A 15,895-nucleotide genomic window follows, 5' to 3' on the forward strand; every position below is an offset into this window, starting at 1 on the left:
TGCAAAAAAAAATTATTATATCCTTAGACTTGTTGACTAAGTCTCTCATTGCTTCTCTTTCTCCTCCAAGTCTCCTATCTCCATTGAAGGCGAGAGAAAAGCTTCCAAGCTTTTGTGATTTCGATTCTAGCTCGATCCGTCCGTTGAAATTTGATCTGAAGTAGATATCTGCGATCACAGCATCGAGTGCTCCGTTTGAAAGTAAGTTTCTCTTAATTCTACGAGGTTTGAATTTTTGGATGTCTTTAGAATTGATTGATGTTCGGAGAGAATGTTCTTGAGGTTGCTGTGATAGTATATCTAAGACGGTTCGGAGATTTATCGACGATCGGATTTGATATGACTTTTCTTATGATTTTCGAAACTTAGATTTTTGAGATGTGTTGAGTTTGACTTGGAAATGATTTTAGATGATTGGTTTGAGTATTTGGAATCGATATTCTGTTGTCTGCAATTTTGGTTTGATCATTTTATAGCCGTTATGCCGTCAGTTTGAGTTTCGGGATGTCATTTCTATTGATTTGATTATACCGAGTTTGATGAGGTTTTGCTATCGATATTGATCATGTGACTTCTTCTGTTAGATTGATTCAAAGTCCTTGGAGTTGCGAGATTGCAGCTTCGATCCGTTCGAAAGAGTTGAGCCGGTATAGTATCGATGTCTTCCTATATCGATTGATGAACTTGAATGGATATTGAATTGAGATTTCTTGTTTTACAGATTGAAGATTGTGAACGACAAGAAGGTATAAGACGACTTTGGAATGAAATAGGACGATTAACTTGAATCCGGATTGATTCGAGTGTCCTAGAAGAAATCACATATTGCATGTTTATATGCTTATTTGAACTTATGATTGAATTGATGATTGAATGCAAGATATTTCATATGCATTCATTTTGAGCCGATTGATTATTCATTTTGAATTAGACGATCTGGAGATTATAGTTGAGTGGCCTTGGTAGGCGATTTACTACAAGTGTCGATTAACTCACTATAATGCCCTAGAGTCTAGAGAATTAAAATATACCTCATCCACCTCGAAAGGGGAGTTCGGTGTGATTGTTGGATATTTTAACCTCGGGATCCCAAACCGAAGAAAGAAAGAAGAATATCTTTTGATTATCTGAGTCTGATAATCCAGAAGTTTTAAAGTCATGCATATCATTTTAATTCCGCAATTGAATGAATTACTTGAGGTATATATGGAATTTGATTATATATCATGTTTTGATATATTATGTGATATTGTATGCTAGTCTCTTTTACTGGGAATATTATTCTCACCGGATTATCCGGCTGTTGTCTTTGTTTGTATGTGTACTTGGCAACAGGTGGGGCAGGATCAAGTCAGAGACCTCATGGCTAGATCGGAAATGAGATGATAGAAGTGAGGCTTAGATGTTAGGAGTCATTTATGTATTTTTGAACTCCTGTTGTTTTGTATAAGTCGAACTAGTTGGAACTTATGCATGATTTTTGTTGAAGATTGTATGCATCTAGAATCGAATACTTTTATATCTTGTTGAATGGGATTATGATGTTTGGAATGTATTTGTTAGAGTTGGAGTTGAATTTTTGAGGAAAAACCAGTTTTATTTCTGGTACAGAGCATCTCGCTTGATCGGTAGAAGTTCACCGATCGAGCGAGCACCCCTATACCAAAACAAAGAGTGGGACATTTTTGTGTCCGCTCGATCGGTAAGATTTTACCGATCGAGCGGGCGTCCTGATTTCTGTGCAGTGACTTCGGAATCCTTGGCCGCTCGATCGGTAAGAATTTACAGATCGAGCGGGCACTATTCATTTCAAAAAATATATATATATATTTCGATGTCTTAATCCTTATTGTTTATTTGTGTTGATCTATTGCTTTACTCTAAGTATATGATTAGAATCGAGGCCTCACAATGGCCTTCGTCATCGAACTGTCCCACTGAGATCAGATTTCGGGTCAACTTTGGTACATGCCTCACTTTGTTGAGCTTCTAGATGGATCCGCTTGACATTTTCAAACTGATATCACCCATACCAGCTATTTCCAAAGGTTTTCCATCTGCCAGGAAAACTTTTTCGTAATTACCAGCAATGTAATTACTGAATACCTCACGATCTCCGGTGGTATGAAATGAAGCTCCCGAATCCATAACCCAAGAATCAACCGGGCTTTTCATGGATAGTACTAAGGCATCATGTACATCCTCAGTAACAACATTTGCATTATTCTTGGGTGATTTGCAGTTTTTTTTTCAGGTAACCAGTTTCACCACAGCTCCAGCACTTTAATTTCTTTTCGAATGTATTTTTGTCTTTTCCACTCCTTGATTTGTGGATCTGCCACGCCATCGGTTAGAACATTTTTCGCTACTCCTGCCCCTACTTCTATTTTTGAGATTTAGGGCAGATCTCGATGATGTTGCTTCTCCCGAATCCCTCCTGCGAACTTCTTCACCAAGGATTCGATCTCTGACATCATTGAATTGTAACTTTCCCTTTCCAGCAGAATTGCTAACCGCTGCCCGCATCGGCTCCCAAGCATTTGGTAAAGACGCCAAAAGAATAAGTGCACGGATCTCATCATCAAATTTAATTTCAACCGATGTTAACTGGGAAACAATCGTGTTGAATTCATTGATGTGTGCCACCACCGAAGCACCTTCCTCCATCTTCACTACAAAAAAATTAACATTTAGAACCGGTACTTTTGAAGCGGTTTAACAACCGATTTTACAGTATCCACCAACCACTGCGGTATTTACAACCGCTGTAAAACCGCTTGCATTGTACTAGTTTTAGAAGCGGTCATGTAACCGCCTCTGTTGAACGCATTTAGCATCGGTTTTCAACCGCGTGTATTGTGGACCTGTTAAATCGTTTATGGCAGCAATACCAGCGGTTATTAACCGTTTCGGAAAGTGTCGGTATAATTAAAAACTCAGTCAGACGAATGTTTTATAATTTTGGTAATTCCAAATCTTTTACACAGGACCATTGCGCCGATGCCCTAAAAGCTTCCAACCACATCTTTCCTTCGAAATCGAATTGTTTTTGGTTTTGAAGGTAATTAACATCCTTATTTCTTAGAGGTCGGTAATTTTTTCATGTGTTATTGATTCTTTAGCTAATTCTATTTTTTGTTGGGTTGATGGATTACTATCGTTTCTGAGAAAAATCTGTTTGAATTACGTTGAAATTTGAGAAGGGATTTGTGCTTGATACAATATGTTTTTGAGTGTAAATTTGAGAGATGAGACTAATGGAAAGTGTGGGAACTCTATTGATACGCTAGGTGACTGTCCCACCTAGCTTCATATTTATTTAAAATAATAATCTTTTTTTGTTGTTTTATTTGGTGGATTACAATCCTCTTTAGTGATATTAAGTTTCATAATTTTCAAGTAATTTGTTTTCCTCTATATTAAATAGTGCCAATCTGTAGGCCGTAGGGACAGTCAATTGTGATCAGTGTTATCTTTTATGCAAGTTTGTAAGTTTATCATTTTTATTTGTTTATCAAGTGTATTTAATTTGATATAAAAAAAAAAAAAAAAACTTCCCGCTCATATAATAAGGGAAAATTTATTCATTTTTTTTCTCAAAAACACTAAAAATTTATTATCAAATATTTATTTAATTTTTTATGAATCTTAATTTATTATTACACTTTTAGATCGAAACATGAAGGAATGGATGGCTTCCCCACGTGGCAGTCTTGAGTATCGAGTGAGAATTTTATATTTTTTACGTCATGCATTTGGTGAAGCGACTCAGGAAGTCACGAGACCATGCCCTTGTTGCAAATGCATAAACTCATTGAATCATAACCGAGAGATAGTATATGAACATCTTATGATAAATGGTATCTTACAAGATTATCGCATTTGGACTTTTCATGGTGAAAAACCATTTGCACGAGATGATGATAACTTCAACAGTGAACTTCCGGATTCAATTCAACAAGTTTCTGAAGTAGCTAGTCATGCACCTGTGGTTGAAGAAATGTTGTGTGATGCATTTGGAATGCATGGAGGATCTACAAGTAATGATAACTATAATGGTGCGTCAGCGAGTCATACCTCAATGGATTCTAACGTGAAAGAATTTTATCGCTTGATCGAGGAAGGGAATCAACAACTATACGCCGGTTGCACTGAGTTTTCTAAACTGACTTTTCTTGTTGAATTATTTCAATTGAAAATGGGTGGAAAATGGAGTGATAAGTCATTTTCAGCATTGTTGGACTTCTTTCGTCGAGTACTTCCATCTAACGCTCAAGTGCCTTCATCTTTTTATGAAGCAAAGAAATTAATTTCTAATTTAGGACTTTGGTATGAAAAAATACATGCTTGCCCAAATGACTGCATGATTTATTGGGGAGAAGATGAGAATGAACAAGCTTGCAAAGTTTGTCACCTTTCAAGATGGAAGAATTTGCATAAACCATCTAAGAAGTCATGTCAAGGTAGAAAAAAACGTCTTTTGGTTAAAATTCCAGCAAAAATCTTTTGGTATTTTCCGTTGAAACCAAGATTGCAACGGTTATTCATGTCATCCAAGACAAGTGAAAGTATGCAGTGGCATTTCAAGAAACGAGTTTCTGATGGAACTTTAAGGCACCCAGCTGATTCTCAAGCATGGTAGCCATTTGATGAAATACATTGCGAATTTGCATCCGATCCTAGAAACGTACGTTTAGGACTGGCCACTGATGGGTTTAATCCATTTAAAAATCAAAGTACTTCACACAGTACTTGGCCTATTGTCCTTATGCCTTACAATTTGCCACCTTGGGAACGCATGAAGCCCCATTCTATTATTTTATCCACATTGATTCCAGGTCCAAAAGCACCAGGAAATGATATCGACGTGTATTTACGCCCCTTATTGACAAAATTGAAATATTTGTGGGAAAATGGGATTGCTACATATGATGCCTGTGAAAAAGAGATGTTTCAAATGCGGGCTGCGTTACTTTGGACAATAAGTGACTTTCCTGGTCTGGGATGTTTATCTGGATGGAATACATATGCAAAGAATGAATGTACAACTTGTGCTGATAAGACTAATGCATTGTACTTGAAACACGGTAGAAAATGGTCATTTAGAGGGCATCGTCAATTTTTACCAGCAGATGCAGAAATCCGAACAATGTCAAGTTATGAAAAACCGGAGCATTGTGAGTTAGATTTGGCGCCAATCTCTGGATCTGACGTTCTAAGAATGACTTTGAACAGGAATGTGGTGTTTGGTAAGGGTAACACGTCAAAACCAACTGTGAAAGCAAAAACAGGGTCAATTGAACAAATGTGGAGAAAACAAAGCATATTTTTTAGCCTACCATACTGGGAATTCAATTTGATACGACATAATTTGGATCCTATGCACATTGAAAAAAATGTCTGTGATAACATTCTTGGAACACTCTTAGATGATTCCACCAAGAGTAAAGATAATTATGTTGCACGTAAAGATTTGAAAATTCTGGGTATTATGAAACAGTTATGGCCACGAGCACAACCAGATGGAACAGAATATTTGCCACCTGCATGTTTTTGTATGAGCAAAGCTGAAAAAAAAATATTTTGTTCTGTATTAAAAGATATTCGTGTTTCTGATGGTATGTCATCTGACATTTCAAATTGTGTGGATGTTGGACGTTGCAGGGTTATGGGTCTAAAAAGCCATGATTGTCACGTCATGATAGAACAATTTCTCCCAATTGCTCTTCGTCGTGTGTTGGCAAAAAAAGTGACTGCACCATTTATTATTTTGTGTGAGTATTTCAAAGCAGTCTGTGCAAAGTCTTTGCTAGAAAATAAATTACAAATGGCTGAAGAAGGGGTTGTTTTGGCTTTATGTCAGTTAGAGAGAATTTTTCCACCATCATTTTTCACAATAATGGTTCATTTGGTGGTGCATTTAGCTTATGAAGCAAGATTTGCTGGGCCTGTACATTATCGGTGGATGTATCCAATAGAAAGATATCTGGGGAAGCTTAAGAATTTTGTTAGAAATAAAGCAAGACCGGAGGCCAACATTGCAGAGGCATATTTAGCAGATGAATGTTGCAATGGCATATTTAGCAGATGAATGTGTTGTGTTTTGTTCTCGTTATGTAGATGGTAACAACACATTACAGAATCACGGAACACGGCACAAAGAGGCAACAAATGATGAATTTCCCACACTTACAATGTTTCCACAAGTACGGAGACCGACAAAAGGACATCATCTCAAGTTGAATAACTTTTTCATGAGGAACACTTTATTATTTGCTGATGGCTTCTCGTACATGTCCGATAAAATGGACATCATCTCCTCCGTGGTTTTTGCCTCCGCCACGTTGTGTGTCACGTTTTTTGTTAGGGTCAATCGTATTACCCCTAACACTTGTCGGTCAAGAAGCTCTCACTCATCATCCTCCATCTTTTCTGGCTTCACCCCAGATAGAGGTTGATGTAGCTTCTTGCTATACAGATAATCTTTAATCTGTAACCGCCAGAACATAAAATATGTACCGTCGAACTTATTGATTCATGGTCCCGATCCATCATTTCCGGCCATCGCTTCACCTGCCTTAATAAAATTTCAAAAAATCTTTTCTGATGTGGAAGATCAGACAAAGCTGCAACCACAGAGCATACTCATAATTTTAAGAAATTTTTCACCAAGGCTCCCGGACACCGTAACAGCTCTGATACCAGTTGTTATGGATTATGTCGGAGCTATCATGACGATAATAATTGCAGAATAAAATAATCAATAAGAACACCAAGAATTTACGTGGTTCACCTAATATAGGTTACGTCCACGGATCAGCTGCAAATATTTTTAACCGAGAAAATATTACAAGTGTATACAAAACACTATATCTCTCACACTTTTCCAACCCCCGAGTATTACCGAGAAAATATTTCTCTAACTCACACAGGAGAACACTCAAGAAAACCCAAGAAACTCTCTCTTTTCTTTTCTTTCTTTTTCTTTGCTCTCTGCGTTGTGGGATGATTATACTTAAGGAATATAGAGCTCCTTTCGGCGTTTATTTTGCGTGAATTAAATGCATTTAATTCACTCTCCCATCCTCCACGGTTCATTTCAACCTACCTATACAGGCATTACCCCCATGATAGATATAAGGGTCCTCATTTATCAATACACGCGGGGTTCACTAAAAAATAATGAATCTCACATTTATTAATAAATGTCCACCGTTAGATCTATCTCAAGGCAGTGCCTATATATGTAGGATCTAACTCACCCAACCTTCACCTACCATCATCCCATCAGTCTGTCACCTAACACACGGATCATATCACTATAACTACAAACTGTTACACCGATGGATATATCTTCGATTTTATCATGTTGCAACACTTGAATGGGATATAATATGAATATATGAAAACATAAAATTCTCTCAAAACTAGCTTGCGTTATTTATTTTTAAACATATGGTGGTATTGACTGGGGCACTGAGCTCAAAACGATAATTTGAGATATATATACGTTTGTTAAAAGCCATCGAACATTCGGTACCTTTTGCAATTGAAGCTCCTTTGGTTGAGGATATACGTCAAGCATGTGTGCAGGTTATTGGGCTTCTGTTATTCATTATGTCATCGCGAAGGCAACGACATGGCACATTCTTAGCTCAACAGGGCCTTACCTCTGGAACTCACTTGGAATTTGCTTCTTTTGTTCCTTTATTTTTGAAATTTTATGTTTTGAAGGACACGTCTGTTTAATATTAGTTAGCCTTGTTTGGCTTGAAAAAGGGAAAAAAAAATGATATTGGTCAAATATTTCGAATGGTGACTGAGAACTATTTGTGAAATGACATTTGTAGTCTGTAGAGGAGGTTTGGCGCAAAAGTGATGAGGAGGAAGGCTTTACGAGATAATAATATATAAAATGCAGCCGTATATCAAGATCCGTTGTAGTCTAGTTGGTTAGGATACTCGGCTCTCACCCGAGAGACCCGGGTTCGAGTCCCGGCAACGGAATTTTTTTTCGTTTTCACTACTAATTGTAAAGGCCTAAAACAATTTGCCCAGTTGATATATAGTCAACATACTTGACGGGCCCATATTCCTAATGTTTCTTGCCGAATGGAATAGCCCACAAAATAATGGGCCTATCTTCCTACCTACGTTAATAATTTGGAAAGATTACAAAAAAATGACATATTATTCTACTTATGTACTTCCTTAATTTTTATTTTTTATTTTTTTTGAAGTCACTTCCTCAATTTTTCATTGTTATGCAAATTGCGTTACGTATTTTTAGAAAATGAATGTCATTTTTAGAAAAACAAAAACAAAAACAAAAACAAAAACAAACAAACAACGTGGCGGGAATGTCATAAAATTTAAATGCCTCCATTTATTTATCTTGGGTGTGTCTTGTCTAATGTGTTGTATGTATTACTTTCTAGTATGTTATTTTCTTGTAATCTTCATTTGGTGCACAATATGTGGATTATCTATCCCATTGAACAACAAAAAATCATACCTTACCGATGACATGTAGCTCATCTGACATCAAAGTCTTAAGTGTGGGGCGAAGTCTCGATTTCAAGACCCAACAATAACAAAAAAAATTTCCCCAAATTCAAAAAAAACAAAAACAAAAAAAAAAAAAAAAAAAGCCATACTTTGTAAAGAGAAGACGGAATCCGTTGTAAATGTGGTGAGATAGTGGAACGCGTGTTGGATTATGAATCACCAATAGAAGCAAACTCTAATAGTCAAAATGTTGAGACACCATGTGTTACGCATGCGTTTCCCTTGTTCTCTTCTGAGGCTGACCACGTACCACCTAACATCCACGGTTGCATTGGTCAGCGGATCTACTAACAAATGCACTGTCCGGCAGCTATTGAAACGAGATGTTTGAACTGTTAATTTAGAATCATATAAATGGTTAGTTATACTTTTTATAAATCGGTAAATGTTAATCTCGAAAACTACATATTTATTCATTTATATTTAATGTTATAGATTGTTGAGGTGTGATAAATGTTTCTGCTTATTAGAGCGATCAAACCATAGCGCTTAAACTGCTGTGCAGTTTAAAAGATTTTAGTTGCACAATTACCATCAATTAAGCTTTTGGTAAAGCGGCAAGTGTTCGATCTTATAATTGGTATCAGAGATAAGGTCATAAGTTCGATTTCATTGATTTTCAAGGAGTGCAATTATTGGGATAAAGATTGTTGATGTGCAATAATTGTCCCTGCTTGGTAGGGCGATTGAACCATGACATTTGGACTGATGTACAGTTTAAAATTAGATTTGTATTGTACCATTACCACCGACTATGCTTTTGGTAAAGTGACAAGCACTCAATCCTACATAGATTTTACAAATGATGCTTATGCTCGTAATCCATTTTTTTAGATGTACAACTATTTTTTTTTTTGTTAATTAAGTCTTGAAAAATGTCAAACTATTGTTTATGAATTAAATACCTTTGTTAATTAGGTACAACTTTTCTTTGTTAATTATAGGTCTTAAAAATTGCCAAAGTAGTTTTATATAAATTAAAAATATTGATAAAATAATAAGTTTGTTTGTAAAACTTGAGTTGCTGTTAAATTTCGCAATATGCATTAAAAGAAGAAGCAATAATTATATATTCCTTTTGAATCATTTATTTATGTTGCACTTTATTTTTCATCTATTCCAATTATATGATCCAATTTTCATATTTTTAGACTTTATTATTAGTTTTCTATTATTTTTCTAACTATTTTTTAAATCAATTTTCCCCTATTAAATATCTTTATTACTTGTATAATTTTTTTAGCCAATTAAACTCCTCATTAAACAAGTGCAAGATAGAAAAAATTTGGTTTATAAAATTTACGGTTCCGTTTGGACATGTACTATAGAAATATTTTTAGTGTTTTATAAGTGAAAAAAATTAAAGTATGTGTTTGGATAAATTTTTTGTAAAATGTTTTTGAAAAATATTTTTTTAAAAGTGTTCTCCAAGTATAATTTTTAAAGAACGCTTGAGAGATATTTTTAGATGTCTTTAGAACAAACTATGAAAGACAAAGATTAACAACATTATTTTTGAAATGTTAAAATATTTTTATAGAATAATTGTCCGAAATTCAAACACATATTTATTCTTAAAACAACTTTTAAAATATTTTATAAAAAATTTTAAAAAACACTTTTATAAAAACATTTTTTGAAAATGTACACAAATCTAGATGAGTATGACGAATGAAGAATTTGGAATGGAATGAGTAAATTATATTATATTATAAAAGTCAAAAGTATGCATAACAACATTAAATAAAGCACGGAAACACAGCAATAAATTGAAAATAATAATTTGGCCAACCGTCATAAATATGCGTATCCATGAGCAAAGAGCAAAGCCAAGGTTAGGAAATAGGACCAAATCATGAATTCCAGGGATGAAATTAATACGGAGGTTTTGATGTTTGGCCATATTCTATTTTTCCTTCCTTCGGCTTTTGTCTAAAATCCGAACTTTCAAATTTCAATTTTTTTTAAATTTTCCTAAAAATAGAGAGAGGAAAATCCAAAACTAGGATTTTGGATATATGACATTTTCAATGGAAAATGACATTCAACATCTATGTGGCGATATTTAATTAATAATCTTTTAAAATCCCATATGTATATATAAGGCTAATAATTTTTTTTACAAATAGAGCAAACGAGTCTGATTTTAGAAAGCACGGATTTTAATGATCTTTGATTTTAAGTTTAATGGGAGTGATTTCAAATAAAAAGTTTAATTATACATGTAAGAATAAAGGCTCACATGTATTTTAAAAAGGTTTTAGTATTTTATAAGTAATTAAATATTAAAATATGTGTTGGATAAGATTTTTGTAAAACATTTTTTAAAAATTGTTTAAAAAAGTTATTCAAAGTTTTCAAAGAACAATTTATATGTGTTTTTTAAATATTTTTAGAATTGAAAACATTGATAAACAACAAAACTTAATGTTTTTATAGAACAATTGTCAAAACACATATTTATCCTTCAAACAAAATCTAAATTGTTTTTTATATCTTTTTAAGAAAACACTTTTATAAAAAAAATTAAATACTTGTCCAAACGAAACTTAGATACCTTATGAGACGGTCTCATCCGGCCTATATTTGGTGTGAAAGTGATATTTTTGGCATATTAAGTAGCATTTTTCATGGAGCATGTCGAATATGATATTTGTTTTACAAAATTAACCGTGAAACCGTTTTATCGGAGTTTTTATGTCAGTGCAATTTCCCCCAATATTTTCAACAGAAAAACTTTTATGAAATGGTCTCACTCATGGACGAATCCATGTTAGGGCTATGCTAGGCTATAGCACAGCCCATTTTTTATTTTTTTGGTTAAATATATATATATATATATATATTATATATATATATATATAATTTTAAAAATAATTAATAGTATAATAAATTTTAAATTTTGTATATGCTTATTGTTTAAAATTTTTATATAAAATTCAGCTTATGACTTCGGCTTTTCAAGTCTTAAATAAAAATACAAATTAAATATTTTTTTTGTTTCAGATTAATTTTTAAAATTATAATAGTTGTATGATATGAATGTATTAAAAAGCGATATTTTTTGTAATTTGAGAGAAAAATTTATTACTTGAATAATGAAATTATTTGTTTTTGCATTAAAATAAATTGTAGTGGTTGAAAAAAATGAAAATTTTGGGTCTTATTTATTGTTATATTACTCTAAATTCATGAAATTTTCAAATTAGTTTCAAAATATATTATAAATAAAATATATTATGTTTTTTATAATAATATAAAATTTATTAAATTAAGTTCAAGCCCAACCTAATTTTAATTCCTGGATCCGTCCCTGGTCTCACTGATCAATTTTGTGAAACGAATCTCTGTCCCGACCTGACTCATGAAAAAATAATATTTTTTATATCAAACTATTATTTTTCAATAAATATAGATCGACGTCTCACAGATATAGATCCTTAATACTATCTCACAAGAGACTAACTCTATTTTTATTTTTAAAAAACTGTTTCAAGAGTAAATTGTTCTAAAATCCCTAATACCATTCCTAACTTTATTATAACTCTCTAGCTAAAAGATTCTTTACTATAACTCCCTAGGACCACCAAACTTGAATATTTTAATTTTTAATTCTTATGTTAATCTATGCTTGAAATCTATAAGTTTTATGCTTAAAATTTAAAGGTTTTATGCTTGAATCTGGAGATTTTGTGCTCATTTGCAGTATAAAGAATTATCCGCAAAAATGGTATCAGAGCCTTAGGTTAATTATTCAGACGTAATATTATTCGTTAGAAGTAAAAATAGTATTCGAAATAGACATTCAAATTCAATACAAACCGGTTCTATATAGAGACCTTAAAATAGAACCCCGAAGGTTATCTTTCCAAGAAGACCGAATGACAAGTAGGAGATTAAACAAATCTCCTATTCAATAAATTCCACCAGAAGAAAAGGAGTTTTCTATAATAGAAAAACTTAGATCTCCACAAGAATGGAAAGAAGTAAAAATAATATTCAAAATTACAAGTCATCGGAACCAGTTCCCTTGTAACTCGATTTACTATTTGGAACAACATGAAAAAGGAACTTATCAAGGAGTGATAAATATTGGAGAATTGGAAGTTCAAATCTGTGGAATTCCAGGAAAATAAGTGGATCAGCTCATTCTTGGCCTAGAGTTTCTAAAGGACCATAAACCATGGAAACGCCTTGAAAAAAGAATAGAGTTCATGGCAAAAGAAAAGACTTGGAGGATTCAATAAGAATTCTACGATATGGAAAACCAAGAGAATTGGATAAGGGACAATCCCTTAATCAGATTCGAAAACTCTGTTTACAAACAGAGGAAGAATCAACTGTTGAAATTAGTAAGTCATGAACATGATTTACTAGAACGCATTGAAGAAGTAGAAAGGAGTAACCATACTCTACCTTCTGAGGCCTTAGGAAAACTAAAGGTGAATAGTCTTAATCGGATTACTGAGTTACAACACAGTCTGTTAAAAATGGCGGGGCCATTTAGTAATCCCTTTAAAAAATGACAACAAGTCCTTTCTCCATATATATTCCGATAGGGATGTTATATTAACAATATAAAGCTGAATACTTTGCAGCTTATATTGACTCGGGAGCAGGAATTTGTACAGCAAAAAGAGGAGTCTTCCCTAAAGAATGTGAAGAAGAATTGCCAAAAATTGCTGGACGAGATTTCTCTCGAAGAATTTTAATTATTTGCAAAGGAATAAAACAAGCAGATATCCTTATGGGAGGAGCAGGTCAAACACCTTGGTATAAGGTAAAGACACTAACAATCTATTTCCATGATACATGAGCTGATATCCTGTTAGGAAATAACTTCTTACAAATGTTTAAGAAGTACACACAAGACAATGAGTTAAGAAGACTTATGTTCACTACAATTTGTGATCATAAAATTATCGTTCAAAGACTCAAGGTTGCTTTTTATCGACAATTGCCGATAATATTTCGCAGCCATCATGATGATAAAGGACAACTTTTTCACCCAAAAATGAAAGATCCAAGAAGGTTTGGAGAAACCATGTTAAAGATAACAACAGAACAAGAACTCCAAACAGATGATATAAAGCTTCTCAAGGTAACTCTAAGTCACAAAGACATAGAGTTAGAAAATAAGGTATCCCTTGAAGATGTCAAAAAGAGGCTCAAAGAAAGTTACAACAAGCATCCTTTGGCATGGTGGGATAGAAATCAACTCAAAGTCTGTCTTACTCTAAAGAAAGGCAAAGAGTATGAATTCGTCAAATATAAGTCTATCCCGGTGAATATAACAGATCAAAGGGATATGAGAATAACTATCAAAGAACATTTGGACCTTGGTCTAATCAAAGAAGGAGTTTCACCATATAGCAGCCCATGTTTTCTGGTCAGAAATCATGGTGAAATAAAAAGAGGGAAACCCAGGTTAGTTATTAACTACCAAGGTATTAATAAAATCCTGGAGTTTGAAGGGTACTTCATACCCAGTACAGAACACCTAATCAACTGTGTACGAAATGCTAGAGTGTTCTCAAAATTTGATTGTAAGTCTGGATTTTACCAGATTCGAATGGAATAAGGCAGTAAGAAATTCACAGCCTTCTCTACACCACAAGGACATTATATCTGGGAAGTTATGTCTATGGGATTGACTAATGCACCCCAAATATTTCAAAGAAAGATGGATAATCTTTTAAAGATTATTTCAACTTTATGTTTGTTTATATTGATGATATTCTTATAGCATCAAAAAACATAGACGAACACATTAAGCACTTAGAGATTTTTTCTAAAATTTGTAAACAAGAAGGACTGGTTTTATCTGAAAAGAAAGCAGTCATAGCAACAAGGAAAATTGAATTCCTTGGTATTGAGATTGATGAAACTGGAATAATTATACAATCCCATATTGTGGAAAAGGTAAAGAATTTTCCAGATAAACTCAAAGATATAAAAAAACTCCAGAGTTTTCTAGGAGTAGTTAATTTTGCAGGGATGTTCATAAACAACCTAGCAATGTACAGAAAGGTGTTCAGTCATTTGTTAAAAAAAGATGCTAGGTTTATATGGACTGATGACCATACTAAAGGGATAAACCAATTAAAGGAGATATGTAATATCTCCCAAAAATGGCTATACCCGTAGATGAAGATGATCTGGTTTTATTTACGGATGCCAGTGACGAATGGTGGGCAGCAGTCCTTACCAAAATCACCCCGGATGGAGAAATACCATGCAGATACTGTAGCGATATTTTTTCAGAATCAGAGGCCATCAGATGGCATATCAACGAGAATGAATTTTATGCAGTTAAAAGGGCTTTCAAAAAATGGCCATTATATTTACTTGCTAAAAAATTTACCTTAAAAGTTGATAATACTCAGGTAAAAACTTTCTTAAAGAATAAAATTGAATCTAAACCAGAGAAGGCTAGATTATTAAGATGGCAAGCTTTATGTCAGAACTATATTTTTGATATTATTATTATTAAATCTCATGAAAATATTCTTGCCGATTTTTTAACAAGAGATGGAAGGTGGTGATGTGGATTCCATCATGAAAATGCAGAGGTACCTCAGGGAATACCTTGGATTGCTTCAAATCGAGTTCAACCAGTTAGTCATTAATGCTGAAATGGCTGGAAGGTTACAACAAGCTGATCGGATCAAAGTATCCAATTGTATTACAGGATGTTTGCAAGATCAAACTCAACTATAGGTTGCTATTCAATGGCCAATTGTGAGGGCTATAGAGAAGCCATTGGTTTCTCATAAACAAGAAATGATAAAACCATTGGTTTTACAAGAAGAAATACAACCACTGGTTGTAGAACAAGATGTTGGGAATTCTAATACCCAAGACACAAGTGCTAATCTACCATCAGCTTTTGATGAATTGGATGAAGCAACAATTGATGAGAAGAACTCATCAAGTCAACCCTCCGCCTCTGGGGTAAAAGAGGAAGAGATCAATCTTAGGCCCAACACTGACAAGGGCAAATCTAAGATTGATACTAATCCATCTATTATTTCTACATTCCAGGTTTATCAACAGAGGTGGGAGAAATTGAATACAAGAAGTGAAATCAACCCGAACACTTGCAGGGTTGATGTTGCAGGAATATATCCAAGGGTTTGGCTAAAAAAAATGTCAATCCTAAAGATGTAAAACTCTGGTATGAATTTGGGGATTTGACCTCAGTTTATATAACGTCACCAAGCTTCCCGGAGATATCACAGTTACCAAAATGGATCCAGGAAGCAGTCTAGGAAACATGGGCAAATAATGATCATTTGTCTAGAGGGGATGTGCTTGAGTTATATTT

The 15,895-nt window shown here is 33.8% G+C and overlaps 1 protein-coding gene and 1 non-coding gene across 2 annotated transcripts; both read left to right on the top strand.

Moving 5' to 3' along the window:
* Positions 1–3,850: 3,850 nt before the first annotated feature.
* On the top strand, positions 3,851–4,642 carry LOC140878877 (uncharacterized). Its single transcript, XM_073282501.1, has one exon. The coding sequence runs from the start codon at positions 3,851–3,853 to the stop codon at positions 4,640–4,642; it is 792 nt and encodes a 263-aa protein (XP_073138602.1).
* Positions 4,643–7,934: 3,292 nt separating this feature from the next.
* TRNAE-CUC (transfer RNA glutamic acid (anticodon CUC)) lies at positions 7,935–8,007 on the top strand. The gene has a single exon. It is a non-coding gene; the product is annotated as a tRNA-Glu (tRNA).
* The last annotated feature ends 7,888 nt before the right edge of the window (positions 8,008–15,895 follow it).

This window comes from Henckelia pumila, chromosome 2 (assembly GCF_033568475.1).
Source record: "Henckelia pumila isolate YLH828 chromosome 2, ASM3356847v2, whole genome shotgun sequence".
Classification (NCBI taxonomy): domain Eukaryota; kingdom Viridiplantae; phylum Streptophyta; class Magnoliopsida; order Lamiales; family Gesneriaceae; genus Henckelia; species Henckelia pumila.